Source organism: Arthrobotrys flagrans (assembly GCF_004000055.1).
Source record: "Arthrobotrys flagrans strain CBS H-5679 chromosome Unknown unitig_1, whole genome shotgun sequence".
Classification (NCBI taxonomy): domain Eukaryota; kingdom Fungi; phylum Ascomycota; class Orbiliomycetes; order Orbiliales; family Orbiliaceae; genus Arthrobotrys; species Arthrobotrys flagrans.
In genome coordinates, this window is record NW_027137556.1 from 568,814 (window position 1) to 587,237 (window position 18,424).

Consider the following 18,424-nt stretch of genomic DNA (forward strand, 5'->3'; position numbering starts at 1 on the left):
GCATAACAATCTCAGACCATTAACCAGACGGCTCGGATAATTCCTCCTCGGCTGTGCGCTAACTGGTCCTCATTCCTTTATAGTCTCTTGCCCTGCGCGCGGCTCTATATTTTTTTTCCGGTCTTACATTCCTTCTTCCTGAATTACCAGGGATTATTTTCTTTCTTTCCTAAAATTTTGTGAATCTGCATTGCATTGCTGTCGTCGCAAGTCGGACGGGTCTTCAAGATGTTGGTCTGACAGGATCCTTGGACCGGTTTGGCATCAACGCACACTTCCTCACTTTACAACAGCTCCCCTGAAACAACAACTCAACACTCGCTGAATGTTCGAGATCTAAGGGTCTTTTCTTCTCACAATCAATCAAGATGGAGGAGAAATCCGGAGCCCCCAGGGCCCGGAGGGCACGATGGGCATACACACCCGCCAAATCGTTGCTCTCTGTCACAAGAATCTCAAGCTTTTCCTTCGACGACCACTGGTTATGCTCATCAGAGTTCTTCTCGCTCCCATCATCATCACTCTCTTGGTAACGGAGTTCAAACATATCGGGACTTCAGTTGGATTTGGGAATGACGATAGTGGCATATCCGATCTCAGACCGATCAAAACGATAGCTCAAGCGCTTGAAGGCCACGAAGATACTAAGTTCGTGTTTGCACGAAACGGATTCGGCAGCCGGGTCGACCCAGTCATTGACAGATTTGCTGCACGAAACCCAGCAGCAGATGTCATCAAAGTCGACAATGCAGCTGACATTCTTAAGGAATGTAGGGTGACGCTTGCCGGAGCAAGTGATTGTTTCACAGCAGTTATCTTTCACAAAGTCAATGAAACATACTTCGATTATATTTTGAGCGTCAATCCTTCCGATTTCAGTGGTAATTCGGATTGGAGATCACACAAGTCCACGATACAAGATCGTGTTTGGCCTGTGCAATTTGCACTTGACGCGGCTATTGCAGAGTTCCCAGAGACCACCATCGTCAACGAACAAAGCTACGATGAGGACCGGTCTAACTATCACAGTTATTTTAATGACTTGTCCCCCGGTGGAGATAGCAACGACGATGAAGAGACATCTACTGGGGAAAAGGCTGTGGCCAATCCTAATGGATATTACTACTTTATCATCTACTTCCTGGCGCCTTTCTTTTTCATGATCTTCATCGAGATGGTTTTCCACGTTTGCGGTTTTCTCACCCGTGAAAGAGAAAGTGGTGTTACGGAACTTCTCACCACCCAAGGTTGCAGACAAACTTCCCAGATTGTCTCTTACTTCTCCTCCTTCTGGCTACTATACTTTGCTACTTGGATCATTACCGGTATCATCTTGGGAGTGGTTCTCTTCACCACTACAAACACCGGATACCTGATTTTATTCCAGATACTGGCCGGTACTGCGACTCTCTGCATGTGCATCTTCCTCTCGACACTGTTCACCAAAGGCCACTTCTCCAGCCCGGTCTCCGCCATCATCACTCTTGCTTTAGCCATGATCATCTTCAACTATCTTTTCAAGAAAAACCCCAGCACGACAGAGATAAGCGCCTTAGCAGCTGTATTACCACCATTCGCCTACTCTTCACTTATCGCAGATATCGCCCGTCTCGAGTCCGTAACAAGACCATTTAATCTATCTAGATCTGCGGCAGATATCAAGATCCTAACTTTATTCCCGTCCTTTTCTCCATACCTCTACATTATCTTTTTTCTCATCCAGATTCCATTGTACCTCGGTCTCGCCGTTGGCTCCCACTTCACAATCTGGCATGTTCCTTATATTGTTACAAAGGTAGCACCTGAAAGCAGTCTAGCCATGAAGACTACTGGGTTGAGCAAGACGTTCAAGAAGTCAAAGGGTAAAGCTGTCAACGACCTTAGCGTCGAAGTGCGCAGCGGACAAGTCGTATCGCTATTAGGTCCAAACGGAGCTGGAAAAACCACGGCGCTGAAGTGTATCGGTGGCGTCGTGAAGGCTGATAAAGGCAGTCAGATCGAACTCGGCTGCGAAAGGACCGAATTAGGATACTGTCCACAGCACAACGTCATCTGGCCACAACTTACCGTCCGCGAACATGTTCAAATCTGGCTCGAAATCAAAGGAAGAAAGATGTCAAAAACGGAACAAGACGCTGCGATCGAAGCGATGATTCGTGAATGCGATCTTTTCGAGAAGCGAGATGCCCAGGCAAGAACACTTAGCGGTGGTCAAAAGCGAAAACTTCAATTGGCTATTGCTTTCATCGGTGGATCTCAAATCATTTGTATTGATGAAGCTAGCAGCGGCGTCGACCCTCTTTCACGACAGAATATTTGGCAAATCATCCAACAGGGAGTTGCGCACCGTACTATTCTCTTGACGACTCACTTCCTCGATGAAGCCGATATCCTATCTGACTATATTATCATCATGTCGAAAGGCAAACTCGTCGTTGAAGGATCTAGTACCGCACTCAAGGCTGCCTATGGCGACGGATATTCCATCTACTCAGACCATACTATGACCAACAAGCTCGCCCATACCAAAACATCAGAAGAAGCTTCCCAGAAACTTGAAGAATGGGCTAGGGAAGACGCAGCAGTTGTTGGTAAATACGAAGTCGCATTCCCTACTCTTGAACAAGTCTTCCTCAAGGTCGCCGCCGGGGATGCTCTCGACGAAGAAAGCGAGAACCCCGACGAAAGCGGCGAAGAAGCCACAGCCGCTGCCGCCCGTGAGAACCCAGCTCAAAACCTCGACCAAGGCCGCCGGATCAGCAAGTTCCGTCAAATCTGGGTTCTCTTTAAGAAGCGTTATAGCGTCATCCCACATAACTGGCTAGCTCTTGTCATAACCCTCGCTATTCCAATCGCTGTCGCCGCGGCTGTCATGAACGTCACTGGGGACGATAGTGACGACGGTCTTCAAAACTGCGCCGCTAATATTGAGAAATTCGCCAACCGCACGAATGCCTTACGAACAAGCGCTGCCCTTTCAGCTTCTGAGTCTGCTCGTTTAGCTACTGCTACTAAGACAACTGCAACCACCACGAATAGTTTATACTCCTATCGCACTTATGGTCCAGCCGACCACCAACCATACTACGACTCAATCGATGAATCGAGCTATCCAACAATGTACGGGCAGAAATTGGTCCTCGGCCCAGAAAGCGCCTTCAGGCCCGGAACGGAAGGATACAAACTCGTCGAGGACATTTTCCCAGAAGTGTACGCTTATGACAATAGTGCAAAACCAATATCCGAGAGCATCATCTACGTCAACAACGTCGATAACTACACCAGAACCCTGCCCACTTCCCTACCAATGGTTGATTACTACAGCTACAGCATCAAATCCGGTGGAATCTGGTTCCCCCAGGGCGAAAACCCACGAATCGCCATGCATAATCAAGTCTCCTCATACGATTCATTTTTCCAGGTTGACACCCTTGCCACCGTCGACAATATCCTCAGTGATGCCAATAATGGACCGGTTATCCGTACCAGCGTCCGAAGCCTACGCCGGATCGAGTCATCGTATGGTTTCCTCGCCGTCCCATTCTCTCTGTTCATCACCATGGCAGTAATCGCCGGATTCACAGCTGCGATTATATACCCTACCTACGAAAGAGTTCAAAAGACAAGATCACTACAATACAGCAATGGTGTCAGCCCGCTGAGTTTATGGACTGCATACTTCCTCTTTGAATTACAACTGATTCTCAGCGTCGCAGTTATCATGTATGCGCTTATGTCCGTCGGTGAATTTACAAAACTCTTCTTCGGACTTGGCTACATATTTGGCGCTATACTACTAACCGGTATAGCAACTGTCTTGGGATGTTATATTCTCTCCCTCTACTTCTCCGCAAAACTAGCTTATTTCATGGCAATCCTCATCCACCTCGTTCTCCTACTTCTCTACTTCGTCGGCGCGGTATTGGCAGGAACGTACGCCCCACCTCTTCATCGATACGAGGTCCAAAACCAACTCGCCGCTGGACTGGGTCTTACCTCCCCAGCTGCAAATCTAGCCAGGGCATTAATGATAGGAACAAATTCCTACTCCATGCTCTGCGGAAAATACGGTGAAATCACCAACCCTTCGAACGCATTTGCATTCAACCTCTTCGGCGGCGTATACTTCAACTTAATCCTTCAAATCCTCTTCCTTTTCGGTCTCCTAATGGCAATCGAATACTCCCTCTTCTCAAGAATCTACTACCGCTTCTGTCGTCCCGCTGCACAAAAATCCAGGGATAGCATGGAACTCGAACTCGCCGGAGTATCAGGAACAACAGCTAGAAAATCCGCAACAGACACAGTCATCCCAGATGACAAGCCCCTCCTCGAATGCTTCTCCCTTCACAAATCCTTCAAAGGCACCGAAGCCGTTCACGATGTCACCTTCTCCGTTTCTTCAAACGAAACAATGGCCCTCTTAGGTCCCAACGGTGCCGGGAAATCCACAACAATCAACATGATTCGAGGACAATTCAAACCCGATAGCGGCGATATCTTCGTCCGTGATAAATCCGTATTATCCCAACTCGTCGATGCCCGCGCCGAAACCGGCGTTTGTCCACAAGAAGACGCAGTAGACGATTTAACCGTCTTCTCGACTCTGAAGTTCTACGCTGAAATAAGGGGCGTCCCTGATCCTGCCCGAAACGCACAGTTGGTAATGGAAGCTCTGGGGATTCAAGATTTTAAGAGTAAACGGGTTAGTAAACTTAGCGGTGGTACGAAGCGGAAGTTATCGGTTGCTATTGCGTTACTAGGTAATCCGCCTGTGTTATTGTTGGATGAACCTAGTACTGGACTTGACGCTGTTTCGAAACGAACGTTATGGAAGACTTTGAGGGCGTTAGGAAAGGATAGGGCTACACTGTTAACGACGCATAGTATGGAGGAAGTTGAAGCGTTAGCTACTTCCGTTTCTATCATTGCGGTTAGACTGTTGGCTTCCGGTACTACATCAGGTCTAAGGGACCAATACGGTGGATTCTGGCACGTTAGAGTTGTGGTTAAGCCCGAGAACTCAGGTGAGGTGGAGAAGGGGGTTAAATCGGTGTTTGGATCTAGTTTGGAGGAGTTGGTGGTACATGGTGGGAATTTACAGATTAGGTTCGGAGTTAAGAAGAGCGGTGGTGCCGAAGGGTGGAGTTTTATGAAGGTTATGAGAGAGATGGAGGGTATGAAGAGGGATGGAAGGATTGTGGAGTATAGTTTGAACGGAACGACACTTCAGGAGGTGTTTTTGAATGTTTGTTCTCAGGAGAAGTCGACGAATTAATATAATGGGGAGATTAATGGTTTTAGAGTAGCATAATATTTGGTTTCTTTGCATCGAGGCGTTACGAAGGATTTCTTTTTAAAAAAGAGCTCGATCTAGTGTGAGGAAGTGAACATGTAGGCTCTGGGAGCCAAGCAGCAAAAGTACTACCCCATCAGCTATACGCAAGAAGTATGCAGAGAATAGGACGTGTAGGCAGAGAGAGACCTGAGAGACTGAAAAGAATAATAATAATATATATATATATATATATAAATGACAAGACAAAGATGCAATCTTAGAATAACAAAGGAAATTGGTCGGATAAAGGGAATTCGTTGGACAAAGGAAAGTTTAGCGGAAAGAACGTCAATAACATGATTTATAGAACAAGAATGCCAAGATGCGTTAAGAATAAAAATGCAACAGAACACAGTGACCATCTATTTCCACCACACTAGTAGAATAGTATATAATGTCTTATAGCTGTTTACGATAGGCTTTTATAATACCGAAACTTACGTTCGATTTTTCGTATGATTCCGACATCACCAACCTTTGATGTGTAGAAACGCTACGACTAAAAGTAGAATATGATCTCTACCGGGACGCTCATCCGTTGAATTACCCAGACCTAATCATACACCCCAGTCCAAGTACAGAAAAGCATACCCAGGAACGAAAAAAGTAGTGAATACCCATAAACACCATACCCATAACTACCACCAAAGAGACACCCATTTAAAAGTAACACTACATGCATAAAATAAACAAAATAGAATAGACACCAATACAAAGAAAGACATAAAGCATAAACCCCATAATTCATAAAAATCCATAACCCCATAAATCGTGATCAATCCATAAACATGCCTCAAAAAGTTATTGCCACCTAAACTATTCTCCTGCGACATGGCGGTGATGCGAGCGTCGATAATGATACCCTCGGCCGCCAACGATAGTTCCATGGTTACGGGAAGACGTTGTAAGAGTAGTAACATCAGGGACCGGATCGACCGTGTTGGTGAAAGAAGTCTGTGTTGGGGGCTGGGCATCGAAGAAAGTACGAGTGACCGTGGCAATACGCGTGATTGTGACGGTATTGGTGTGTCTATGGGGGATACGGTGGCGCATGGTTGGTGGTTTTGGAGGACCAGTGACGTAGACGGTCTGGATGACCTGTTGGGTTACGGTTTTGGTGAGGACGCGGGTGTGGGTTTCGGACTCCGGGGGTAGGATGGATGTGATCCAGTAGGTTGAGGTAGATGTCGTGGGTATATTGACCGTGTGTGTTTTGGTGACGAAACGGGTAGTCTCCGAGGAGGTGGGCCAAGGGATGGTGGCAAAGCCGTCGGGGAGTGTTTGATCCTGCTGTGGGACTTTGACGGGATGCTGGGCTTTGTCGCTACCATCGTTGAAAACAGCTGGTCCTGGAATTGGGCCGTAGTCTGAGTAGTCGGTACGTTCGAGGTGCCAGATGTTGTAACGGAGACCGGGCATATTCATGTTTGCGTAGTCACCGCTCGGAATTGGGACGGTAACTGGCTTGATGAATGGTGCTTCCGAGTTCTTCAGAGTTACTTGGGCACAACTGATAAGAGTTTGGTGTTAGCGTGATATAATCCTTCTTGCAGCAAAATTTGAGCCGAGAAGAATACCTACCCAACATACCACTGAGGCTGCCAATTCGGTTTCCCAGCGTTATTCAAAGTAATAGTCTCAGCACGAATGAGGTAATCCCCATTCTCGAGATGCTTAGGAACAACACCAGTAAATAATCCACCGTTAAGCCTCATTCTCGAGGTACAAAACATTCCGTCTTGATCAACCCCGTCTTCCCAAATCTTGAACCAATTTGGCTTGCGAGGATCTTCAGCGATGGCCGTGACTGAATCAGAGACTTTGCGCATGTATATTGCGCAGGGACCTTTGTGAGAGACATCGGTTACACCTTCGGGGCTGGAGACAGAGGCACTCCAGTCGGTGTGCCATTCGAACGTTATGTTTGAGCCAGCTGTTGATAGGCTGTTAGTCGGTTTTAGAGGGGATTTAGGAGGAAGTAGAACGATACTTACGCTGAACAACTGCCTTATCTGTCCCTTTAATCCCTTGTCCGTTGCCAATTGGGAAGCCACAAGCAAGATGCTTGTCGTTGGGGTTGATGATCGGGTTTAACGTCCCCGGTTGACGAATGACGTTGTTGTGGCGGACATTGTCCACAAAGAAGTGGGTGATTACATGGTGGGCCATGGAAACCGACACCAAGAGAGAGACGAGGAAGAATGTGATTATGTTCATCTCGTTTGTGAGTTTGACAGTAATATATATATATGTATATCGATGTTGGTGATGAGGAGGTGATTGGTTAGCTGTTTTTGGAGAGGAGAAAGAGGAGGTTGATGAAGAGGAAAGGAAGGGAGGAAACTATTAGGAATGAAGAGTACCTTGGGATTGTTTATTCGATCGTAGAAGGTGTAAGACGTGTTTGTTTTGCTGATGAATAGGAACGATGTGATATGAAACAGGGAGGGAGTGAGAAGGACCTTCGACGGTTGGAGCAAGGAGGTTTTGTGAATAGGATTTCAAAAAATGTGTTGTTGTGCGGTCCCGGTTGGTGTTATTTCCATATTTGGAAGAAGAGTTGCCGATCTCATGATGCAAACCTTCCGATTCCAGTAGTTCTGTTATGTCAAACGATCTTTTTCCAACATCACCTCGCAACACGCGGACACTTGAAGTTCTAGGTACTTGTTTTCACGCTTCTGGGTCGGTGCATGTCTTCTACACTACCCCCATATTACGGAAATTGACTAGATACTACATGAATTCTCATTCTAAGCGGGTAGGTAATTATTTCGCCTGGACTCGAGGCTAGTAACTATTATCACTCGAGATCTAGTAGGAGGTGTACTGTATACAAATTTGATGCAGAGGTTTGGGAGGATCTGAAGAGAAAATGCTTTTATCTAATATGCTTCGCCGGTATCTTACAAGTAAAATGTTCCCTGGGAATAGAAATTATTTCATCTCTTCATCCTCTCCTATGCCACCCCATTCTTCATCTTCATCTTCATTGGCGTCCTCGTCCTCCTCGTCCTCCTCTTCACTGTCACTATCGCTATCACTATCGCTATCGTCATCTTCAGCTTCTTCCTCGTCACCGTCCTTCACGATACCAGCCGCACTGTCTTCGACTTCTGCGGTTGTTAGACAGGTTATTCGCCTGTTGGTGTCATACTCTCCAGCCATAACTGCGAGCCCGTCTGCCTTGACATCGACAACGACCTCCGTTTCGGCTTCTTTCTCGCCCGTCTTTTGCTTTTTAGCGGCCTCGATTTGTATCCGAGCGAAGTCAAGAGAATAAACGCGGATGATACCCTCGCTATTTGCTGTTGTTAGGAAGTATTTCGACTTTTGGTCGGTAGAAGGGTGAGGGAGGATGTCGAAGTCCTTTATTCTTATTTTATCAGAGGTTGTAGGCGTGATTGTTGCGAGGAGGATTGGTTTAATATCTTCTGACTTCTCTTCGTCTTCTTTCTCCTTCTCTTTTTCTTTCTCTTCGGAGATCGGTTTACTCTCGTCTGACTTGGGTATTAGGTAAACCACGACTCTTCCGTCTTCTGTCGCTAGAAAGCACAATTCCTGCTCTTCACCGCCTTCACCGAGTGGTACCTCCAAAAACTTGATCTGATGGACCTTCGACACTGGAGTGGTGGTAAAGCTCCCATGAACGACACTATCAACCCCGAACAGCACAACCCCTCTTTCGAACATGACAGCATATCCTTCCTTCCCGCCGGGTCTCCAAACAACCTTAAGTCCTTCACCACTAACACCAGTCACCAACCTCGGTATCGACTTCGGGAACACCAAAACACCCGCTTTCCTTCCCGTCATCAAATTCCACATTCTAACCGACTTCTCATGACGACTTACACTCAAAGCGAGTTTGCCAGACGGATGAACAGCAATAGAGTTTACTCCTCCACCGGATAATATCTGACCTGGTTTTGGTTTTGGAGCAGGACAGTGAAGACTGCTGAGGAGAGACCAATCTCGAGTTTTGAAGATATGTATGTATCCGGCTTCGTCTGTGGATATTAAGGTGGATTTTGAAGGGAAGACGAGAGAAGTTGTTGGGGATGCCGAGGGAGGCGCGAGGGTACCCAGGTTCGTACGGGTGTGTAAGTGGTAGAGATTTATTTTTGTATCTGGAGAAGAGGTTGCGAGGATTCTTTTACTCGTGGTACTACTGCTGTTGCCGTCAGAAGGAGGAGAGACGGCGAGACAACGGATGGAAGCGGCGTGGGCAGTGAAGAGGAAGAGCGGAGTGAAAGAAGTTCCTGTTTCTGTGGAGTCGTCGGTATTGGTGGTGGCAACAGAGGAGGGGATGGCTACTCGGAGGCCGTGGAGGACTCGGTCGTAGCTACCGGCAATGATTTGGAAGGATGTTGAAGTTGAAGGCTTGAGCGAAAGCTTGGACAGGTTGTCGGCCACTGCGACGGGGGCATCTCTCTTCCGTTTCTGGCCCATATTTATATTTTCTGTATTAATAATCACTAACAGCTCTGTCTCTTAGGTATTTGAAGATCTATTGTCGTTGTTGAAAGAAGCTCCTGCTGCTGCTGTCGAAGTGGGACTGCTGGAGTGGTAGGGAATATGAAGCTGCGACAGAAGAATTTAATTTTTTATTGTCGTCTTGGAAAATAAAATAAATTTGGTGTCTGAAAAGGGCAACAGAAACGAGATATTGCCAAGACTATTAGCCGTTACCAGTACATAGTGACAGAGCTGAATATCAATAATAATACAGTTGGTTAATAGCCTGATTGGGAAGCCATTAAGTCTTGGCAGCCCAAGCTCTCCAAACTTCCTCAGATTTCTTCTCATCGCAGCTTTCGGCAACACTTTTCAATCTTTCCTTCTTTCACTTCACTTCCTCTTTCCATCAACACCTTTGACCTTTCAACCATCTCGGATTCGACACTTTCCATCAACCACCCACGAACCACCACCGCTTCCATCACGAACTCTGACAGTCTTCAAGAGGTCGCTGTTAAGCCGGCTGCACTTCTTCGGACTTGTTCGACTGTATTCTCGTTCTCAAACCGTCCCGAGGTCGATATACCCGACGACCGACTTTTTTTTAAATTTGTATTCTGGGTTTACACTATTAAGTTTTTAATTTAATGGTTTGATGGAAGTTGGAATTAGCCTATCGGGACTCTGGAGTGATCATACCCTTCCACCAAAAGATGGCGTCGACGGAGACACTGGTTCGTCTCACGAAGAAACGCGAAGCATTGGAGTTCGTTCAATCCGTCCTAATCCAATTTCCCATTGGTTGATGGTTTTGTCTTGTCGGTCGGATGGACAGAGAGACTGAAAGAGAAAAGGGAAAGAGGTTGGCGATGTTATGTCATTGTGCTTTGCAGAACTGCGTCTGCAGATGTACATATGCATCCGCATCCAAAATACCCAAAAACACCATGATCTCTCAAAGAAATCCGCCGATAACAGAATCTATCCCTATAAAATCCGTTTAGATACCCAAGTAAACTAATCTGCTGTGTTTCCCCCGTTCCTTTTTGCCCGTTTTTATAGTAAACTCGTATCCAATCGAAAACGAAAACTACAAGAGCTATACCGAATCGTCAATCATGTCCAGCTCTCGTGCGCTACTCCCCGACGTCCTGGAGGTTCCGCTGGTAGACTCGCAACCTACGATGAGGAAGGCGAAAGGGTGTTCTTGGAAAGCACAGATATCAACTTGTCAGTACTATCGCCGTTCACGTACGACTCGCAGAGTGGAATTACTGATGTCGTCGACTGCATAAACAGAGGGAAGGCCTTTAACGCGAATGAGATGCTACCGAAATCCATATTGGTTGTACCCGACATTCCAAGAGAAGCTTTAAAACCTATTGTTCCGTCTGCTGCACAGAATGGAGATGCTGTCCCTGTCCCGGTTGTTCCTTCCAAGACAGAGAAGCAGCCGCCGTCAAGGGATATCAGTAGTACCGATATAAGACCATCCGATAATCTGGTTATTCCACGTCCCAACGGCGCGACTTCAAGGGCTACCACTCCCAAATTATCCAATGATACCGATGAATCCGGTGTGAAGACGCCAGCTCGAAGAAATGTCAGGCAGAATCAGGAGGAAGCACCACCATTATCTGCATCTGTACCCGCCACGGAAAGTGTCCAACCAAAGGAAGCTTCAAATGTTACAGAAAAGGATGTATTTATGGATATTGCTCCTGTTTCTCAGGTTCCGGATGAATCTATTGAGGTAGTCGACCCTCGAGCGTCATCCGCTCAAGCTCCCATTACACAACCCCGCGCAAAGTCACCTACCCCGCCACCACTGGAACGAACCACATCACATAAGTCAGAGCAACCTAATCTCGCGATATCTACACAGGCTACACAATCCCCGCAAGACCAGGTACCGAGACCGTTTCCGACCCCGACAACTGCCACCGAGACCGAACCGTCTATTCTGCCACCGACTTCTGCTCCGAGAAAATCAATTACCCCGCCCAGTCCCGCCGAATCTGTTGCTGGTCCAGACACAATTCCAGATGAGCTCCCCCACGAACCATCGAGTGACGCGATCTTTGACGATGCTGCGAGTCAAGTTGATGGGGCGGAAGCGATGTCCGAGGTCGACCCGGAATCCGCCAAGGAGAAGGATGCATCTGACGAAATCGTGCTCGCAACCGAATCATCAGTAGAGAAGCCGATGTCGGACGAGGTTATGGGTGAAGTTGAGAAACAATTGCAGGTTGAAACGGCTCTTTCGAAACAGCAAGATGAGACTCCTTCTGTCGAGCAAAAGGTCGAAAATTCGCAAACGGAACTGAACTCGGATCATTCAGCAACTAAAGCACAAGTCCCGCTTACCGAACCATCAGCTGACGTTGAAATGGTGGATGTTCCGGAAGAAGAAGCAGCGCACGCACCGTCCGATCAGCCTGAAAAGACAGAGACGGCTTTAGGAGGGTCCTCGACAGCCGAGCCACCTACCGTCGAACCAACAGCCTCATCGACCATGGGTCATATTCCGGGCCCAGAAGTGGCTTCTGAAGGAACAGAAATGGCTGCCGATAAACACGAAGACAAGGTTAAGGACAAACTGCAAGAGACGCCTCAATCTCCAGTATTGCCAATCAAACGGGAAGAAAAAACGCCATTTGAATCTCTTGAGCCCCCTCAGCTACATCTACGGGAATTGGCACCTCTGCAACACCTGCTGGATTCCCTCAAACTCCTCGGAACCTTCCACATGACCATGATACGGTTGACACCTCTGCCATAGCCGAGACCCCTATGTCCGTTGATGAATCTGCAGCTCACTTCACCTCACCAAAGGCTACTCAGCCGCTCACCACCGCTGCTCTTGAATCTATTAACACTACGGTTTCCACACCAGCAACAAGGGCCTCCTCCCGTCGTGAGAAGCGTCCTTCGGTCAGCAGTGGCCTACAGCTAGCCAAAATAGTCTTCCATGGACGTAGCACAGCCGCCACCTCGACGTCTAGGCCCGAAGCCTCAAATGAATTGTCACCCTCAGCTGCTCCAGTCCTACCAAGGGTCGGGACACGCTCCGGCAGTATCAGTACCCCTGCGCGTATGAACTCGCGATCACTGGAGGCACAAAGGATATCATCTTTGGCCGAGCTTAGGGAGCAACATCAAGCGCAAATACGGCAGCAAGCGGCTAATGGCCGTAAGCGGGACGACAAATCTCGGCTTGACGTGTTCGACTATCTTACTGCTGTTACGGCTTCAGAGCCTTTACAGAATTCGCTGGCTACAAGCCACAAGACACTATCTACGGCGGCATTCCAACTTCTTAGGCGCGAAAAGCAGGCCATACAGGCCTTGACTGAAATACAGGACCTACAGAAAGCTGGTAAATGGAGCCTCACGCAACCTGCGAGGGCGATAGAGCCGGCCAAACAACTTGTTCACCGAGACTACTTGCTCATGGAAGTGAAATGGATGTCGAAGGACTTCAAAGAAGATCGCAAATGGAACCATGTCAAAGCAAAGAAACTCGCAGATGCCTGTATCGCCTGGCATGCTGCTACACCCGAGCAAAGGAAGGCAATGTGCATCCGTACAACCAGAGATACAGTGCCATCGAGAAACCGCCATGTAACGCAAGTCCCGACGCCTGATTTAATGCCCAGCGACGAGCACTCTGACGACGACGACGCAATGAGAGATGATGACGACGGAGATGACCACATGCGGGACGACTTTGTGCATAGATTACATGAAGTTGAGAATCCTGGGAATTTGTTCGCTCTGGGAACTGATGACATTATTTTTGAGATTCTGCATAATTCGATGACGGATCGGATGTTGGGTGAGTTACCCATATTCGAAGCGCCGAAGGTTACAGATGTGAAGGGCCAACCTATATTCTTTGATGGGTGGAAAAATAATGAGCCGCTTGGGCCTGGTGCTGGACTTAAGAGGACGCTTTGGGAGGCACCGGTTGAAGAAGGGCCACCAAGCAAGAAGAGTCGATTCTCTTACGATCCGGAGTACAGGCTTTTGGACTCGGATGATGAAGACGATGACAACAAGGAGTCTGTTCAGAAGACCCCAGGAAGCGTTAAGGGAGTTACAAGGAGCGGTAGCCCCGTTCTACAGCCGCAGAATAACTGTGTGGCTTTGTTTAACCCAGACTTCCAGCCGGTACTTCAGAGACTGCATAATGCTCATCCGTTCCGACCTCCTCAGGAGATGCCACCCGCGACGTTTTTCGAGTACAGATCGCCTAGCCAGTGGACTGCTGAGGAGGATAAGGAACTGGTTGCAGCTGTTCGAAAATACAACCACAACTGGTGGTTGGTTTCGCAGGTTATGCAACCTAAGAGCTTTTTGCAATCTGGAGCCGATCGCAGGAGTCTGTGGGAATGCTTTGAACGGTGGTTTATGCTTGATCCGCAGAATCAGGAACTTATTAAGGGTCCTTTCTTCAAGCCCGTCCAGCAGAGGTTAGATCTTGCTGCCAGAGCGCCAACGCACGCCAATGCCGCTGCTCAACAAGCCGCTGCTGCCGCGGCCGCTACACCGGGAGGATCTAATGCTGCGGCCGTAACACCTGGCCAGCCGCCGAAGAGACGAACGAGCCAGCCGATGCGCGTGGACCGCAAGAGGAACACTAGGACGCTGAATATGATTGAACAGATGCGGAAACTCGCAAAGAAACGCGAAGTTCAAGCCAGCAAACAAGCACAATCAGCCAACATTGCTATCAAGAAACAACAAGAACAATCAGCACAACAATCATCTGCACCAAAGTCAGAACAGTATACGCCGGCGCAAGTTAGTAGGATGAAGCACGAACGAGAGGTATTGCATCGACAGCAGGCGCAGATGGCGCAGATGGCGCAGCTGCAGAGGGTACGTTTGTCTATAATATTTTGTTTGAATCGCTCCTCACGTCTGAGGCTAACTTCATAATTTTTTTATATAGCGACAAGCTCAGGCTCAAGCTGCATCTCAGCAACAGCAACCTTCTCAGTCAGGAACAGCAGCCACGGCTTCGTCAACTGCTTCTGCTACTCCTGCAGCATCTACTGCGACAACAGCTACTGCGAACGGACAAACTACCAATAACATCCCAGTCCAGTCCAGGAACAGTCTCCAAGTTCCTAGCGTGCAAGTTAACCCTGCTGCCGCCGTGCCAACAACAGCACAGCAATCTCTCCTCGCCGCCCAACAGCAACGTACCCTCATGGCAGCTGCTAATAACACAGCAGCTATCCAAGCTGCCACCCATCAAGTCAACCAACATCTTCGAGCTCAAGGCCACACTATTTCTAGAGATGGGCAAAATACGCCAACCAGCCTCACACCGGAACAATATAAGATGTTGATCCAAGCCAGAATGCAGGCGAACGCAGTTAAGCTCCAGCAAGCCAACTTGTCACAGGCTCAAGCACAAGCACAGGCTGCCGCTCATGGTGGTAACACCCAAGTCGCGTCTGCGACTGCTAGCCACATACACGCGATGCAGCAGGCTGTTGCTGCCGCGAGAGCTCACAATAACATCGCCCAAAACGGCCAGGCCGCTGGATCTCCAGCTACATCCAACACTCCAGCTGGAAACACTGTCATCAGTGCTCAACAAGCGATGCTGCGGATCAAGCAACACTTCCCCACTATTGGCGATGAATACGTGCAGCGTATGATCCTGCAGCATCAGGCCCAAGCGAAACTCCAAGGACGAGAGTTGACATACACCTACATCAGGGACCTAATCGCAAATCTAGCCCACCAGTACCAAGGAGCCTCCGCACAAGCCCAGGTAGCACAGCAAGCTGCCCACACGCAACAACAGCAAGCCCAACAAACCCAACAGCAACAGCAACAACATGCCGCTGCAACTGCTGCCGCAGCCACCGCGCATCATCAAGCGGGGCAAAGTCAATCACCGCCTCATCATGCAGTTGTAGGTGTCAGTCACGTCGGTGCTGGGGGAATCCATCATCCACATCCTCCTATCAGCCGGGCTGGCGGTAGTGCTAGTACGCAGCAAATGCTGAATCAGCTCATGATGTCGCAGACTAGGGCACCTAGCTCAAGTCCCATGATGGGGAACGCTACTCCGATTATGAATAATGCAGGAATCGCGAGTAGAGGAAGCAGTGCCACGCCTATGCAAAGGGGTGGTAGTTATCATACTCCGACGCCTGGACCAAATGGCGCGACTAGTGGTGGGATGCAACAAGGGAGCCCAAGGGTTGGGCAGAGTCAGATGGGTGGTGGCAGTGGGCAATAATGTGGGATGGATGGAGTCGGGGCTCTTTCGAGATGCTAGGATCTGAATATTTTCTCCAGTTTTGCTTTGTTTTTCTGTCTGAAGGGCCTTCGTACCCCCGTCAATTAGGGGATCAGGATAACAGTAGAGATCTTACTACAAGTCTATCTCAGCTAATCTATGATTCTGGGCCTCTCTTCTTGTATTCTTATTAGCTATTGTTCTCAGTTTCCGTTCTCCCAATTGGTCGTTATTATCAACGCTTCTACTTGTTCTTACCTAACTTGTTCTTACCTATTTACTTCCTCTCTGTTTCCTTCGGTCCGGGGGTTAAATGCTTTACGGCTTTCTTTTGGAGTGGGTGGTGTTCCGGCTTTTCTTTCCCTTCTTCTTCTTCGATTCATGTTGTGTTACTATTACATCATTATCTCTTTTATTGACTGGAACGTTTTGAAAAATGAAAATAAATATGAGGCGTTTAGTCTCAGTGCCAGAGCAACCCTGAGGCGTTATGTTTCTTCTTTTTTTTATAACTAAATCAATTTTATAACCAAACCAATATCTCCGAATCGTAGAATAGTACGGACTCAAGAGTGATCGAGTAGTTGAGTCACGCAATGATTTAGGCACTTTGTATGCCTTTTCATTGCTTTCACGCTTCGATAGAGCGAATAAAATATGCTATCTGTAAAACAGCTCGGCTTCTATCTTCCAAAAAAAAAGTTCACCTATATCCAATCCAACTCATAGATCCTCATCCATCTTCTCCTCCTTCGTATCTCCCTCATCTTCATCATCCTCCTCAAGCGCCTTCTTAGCCTCTCTACTAGCCTCTTCCAACAATTCTTTCGGTACCTCTTCATGTACCCAACTGTTCCAAACCATACCTTTGCTACCCGTTGCAGCGGCAGTAGCGGATTTACTATCCTTCGTAACCCAAGTCATTTCTATTTCGAATTCTTTGTCTTTATTGTCGTCGTGGGCTACGTAGATTATTCGCGCGGCTTCTTTGATTCCTTGGAGGAGGGTTAATTCTGTCGGGTTTAGTTTTTCGATTTCAGATTTTGCGGCTTGTCGGCCTTTGCCGGTTGCTGCGCCGAAGTAGCCCTGTTATATACTATTAGTAACCCGCCATGATAAAGTGTGTATTTTGGAGGTGGGTATAGTGGAGAGCCTACCCAATACATCCCACTAGGCTCGATCATATACAACGCCGGACCGTCATCATCAGCACCACCGAGAATGGCAGTAACCCCGAATGGTCGTACAGAGGAGTATAGAGTATACGCTTGCGCATAACTACCCATACGATCTGCGAGAGAAGCAACAGGGACAGAGTCTTTGAAGTTTCTACGCCATGAGATTGCTTCTTCGCGGGCTCGGTTGATGAAGTGTTTTCCGTCGGGGACGAGGCCTGATGTTGCCTTTTGTTTTTTAATTATCAGTTAGTATTTTGTGAGAGGGGAGAGTTTTGAGATTGTGGGGGGGTTACAATTCCAACGTGACGGTCAACAGTGGAGATACGCTTGTTGCTACCCGGAACTAGGAGTTTGGAGGTTATGAGCTTTTCGCAGGCGAGGATTATGCCGTCTTTACAACGGAGACCGATGGTTGTTGGACCGTTTTCGACGGCTTTTTGGGCGTATTCGACCTATATTTTCCCCAACCAGCACTTAGTTAATGCCAGAGTATTGTATATAGGGCTTTTGATATAGATGGTATTGAAAATGAGGAGGAGGAGGTGTATGGCGGGGGAAGAAAATAACGGACTTGGAAGTTACGACCATCTGGCGAGAAGACGGAGTTGGAGAGATCGTAGCCGGTACCTATTGATGTCTGGAGATATATTCGTTAGTTACTTTCAATCCGAGGTATCAAGATTGGGAAATCATGGTGGTTGCGATGGGGGTAATCCGACGACGTGACGTACCATGGTGGGCCAGGTGAATCTGTTTGTGATTGGGGGAGTCGAAAATGATTATAGTTCCGAGACGTGTAGGGTATGCCCGTCTTTGGGTATTCTGGCGGAGGTATTGGAGAGGTCCAGGGGGTTTCGTGGATGAGAGAGATGGCGATGTTAGTGGTTTTGGTGGGATTGCGTGGACAAGCTTGAAGGTGAGGTTGGAGCTTGAAGCTTGAAAGTTGCCAAAAGCAAATACGCGTGTGCGTAGGGGCAACGCATTTTGGGTGTGGTATTTTGGGATATCGGTTTTCGAATTCGAAGCTCGAGGGTTTCCAAGGGAGGAGGGATAGGTGGATTATTAGATCTCTCTCTTAATAAAAACTATCAAGCTCGGGCACGATGTGTTTATTATATCGGGGGGATATATCGAAATGCTAAATTAACATTTTTACTGATTTTGTACAATTATGGTGTCGAC

The 18,424-nt window shown here is 47.9% G+C and overlaps 6 protein-coding genes across 6 annotated transcripts; 3 read left to right on the forward strand and 3 right to left on the reverse strand.

The window, feature by feature from the left end:
- Window positions 1-409: 409 nt before the first annotated feature.
- Window positions 410-5,278, forward strand: DFL_008128 (uncharacterized protein; the record flags this gene model as incomplete). The annotated part of the gene is made up of 1 exon (XM_067637819.1): window positions 410-5,278. The coding sequence occupies one exon, from the start codon at window positions 410-412 to the stop codon at window positions 5,276-5,278; it is 4,869 nt and encodes a 1,622-aa protein (XP_067485770.1).
- An 876-nt stretch (window positions 5,279-6,154) lies between these two features.
- On the reverse strand, window positions 6,155-7,555 carry DFL_008129 (uncharacterized protein; the record flags this gene model as incomplete). The annotated part of the gene is made up of 3 exons (XM_067637820.1): window positions 6,155-6,848; window positions 6,929-7,271; window positions 7,333-7,555. The coding sequence occupies 3 exons, from the start codon at window positions 7,553-7,555 to the stop codon at window positions 6,155-6,157; spliced, it is 1,260 nt and encodes a 419-aa protein (XP_067485771.1).
- Window positions 7,556-8,275: 720 nt separating this feature from the next.
- On the reverse strand, window positions 8,276-9,790 carry DFL_008130 (uncharacterized protein; the record flags this gene model as incomplete). The annotated part of the gene is made up of 1 exon (XM_067637822.1): window positions 8,276-9,790. The coding sequence occupies one exon, from the start codon at window positions 9,788-9,790 to the stop codon at window positions 8,276-8,278; it is 1,515 nt and encodes a 504-aa protein (XP_067485772.1).
- A 722-nt stretch (window positions 9,791-10,512) lies between these two features.
- On the forward strand, window positions 10,513-12,581 carry DFL_008131 (uncharacterized protein; the record flags this gene model as incomplete). The annotated part of the gene is made up of 3 exons (XM_067637823.1): window positions 10,513-10,565; window positions 10,862-11,029; window positions 11,099-12,581. The coding sequence occupies 3 exons, from the start codon at window positions 10,513-10,515 to the stop codon at window positions 12,579-12,581; spliced, it is 1,704 nt and encodes a 567-aa protein (XP_067485773.1).
- Window positions 12,582-12,592: 11 nt separating this feature from the next.
- On the forward strand, window positions 12,593-16,064 carry DFL_008132 (uncharacterized protein; the record flags this gene model as incomplete). Its single annotated transcript, XM_067637824.1, has 2 exons — window positions 12,593-14,683; window positions 14,757-16,064. The coding sequence occupies 2 exons, from the start codon at window positions 12,593-12,595 to the stop codon at window positions 16,062-16,064; spliced, it is 3,399 nt and encodes a 1,132-aa protein (XP_067485774.1).
- A 723-nt stretch (window positions 16,065-16,787) lies between these two features.
- DFL_008133 (uncharacterized protein) lies at window positions 16,788-17,976 on the reverse strand (the record flags this gene model as incomplete). Its single annotated transcript, XM_067637825.1, has 5 exons — window positions 16,788-17,150; window positions 17,222-17,467; window positions 17,536-17,694; window positions 17,814-17,879; window positions 17,974-17,976. The coding sequence occupies 5 exons, from the start codon at window positions 17,974-17,976 to the stop codon at window positions 16,788-16,790; spliced, it is 837 nt and encodes a 278-aa protein (XP_067485775.1).
- Window positions 17,977-18,424: the final 448 nt, after the last annotated feature.